At 35.5% G+C, this 262-nt stretch overlaps 1 protein-coding gene across 1 annotated transcript in view; it reads left to right on the plus strand.

The window, feature by feature from the left end:
- KIFAP3 (kinesin associated protein 3) overlaps window positions 1-262 on the plus strand; it is a 64,456-nt gene that overhangs the window by 9,230 nt on the left and 54,964 nt on the right. The window contains 1 exon segment of the mRNA XM_031061675.1: window positions 201-261. Coding sequence (XP_030917535.1) covers window positions 201-261 — 61 coding nt within the window.

Consider the following 262-nt stretch of genomic DNA (forward strand, 5'->3'; position numbering starts at 1 on the left):
ATGAACTTATTGGTTCAAAGCCTTTTTTTAATCAATGTTTCCCAGTTAGCCAATCTAGAAGACTTCAACCACAAAGGCATAAGTGAAACTACTTCAGATGAAACTGCATTAACAGTCACTGTTATGGCTACAAATTGGATATTGAAGGCAGAGTAAGTTTGGATGGATTATGGTTTTGGTTTTTTTCCCTTGAAATACAGGTTGAAATGGATATTGTTGAAAAACTTGTGAAAATGGTACCCTGTGAACATGAAGACCTGCT

This window comes from Geospiza fortis, unplaced genomic scaffold (genome assembly GCF_000277835.1).
Source record: "Geospiza fortis unplaced genomic scaffold, GeoFor_1.0 scaffold5, whole genome shotgun sequence".
Lineage (NCBI taxonomy): Eukaryota > Metazoa > Chordata > Aves > Passeriformes > Thraupidae > Geospiza > Geospiza fortis.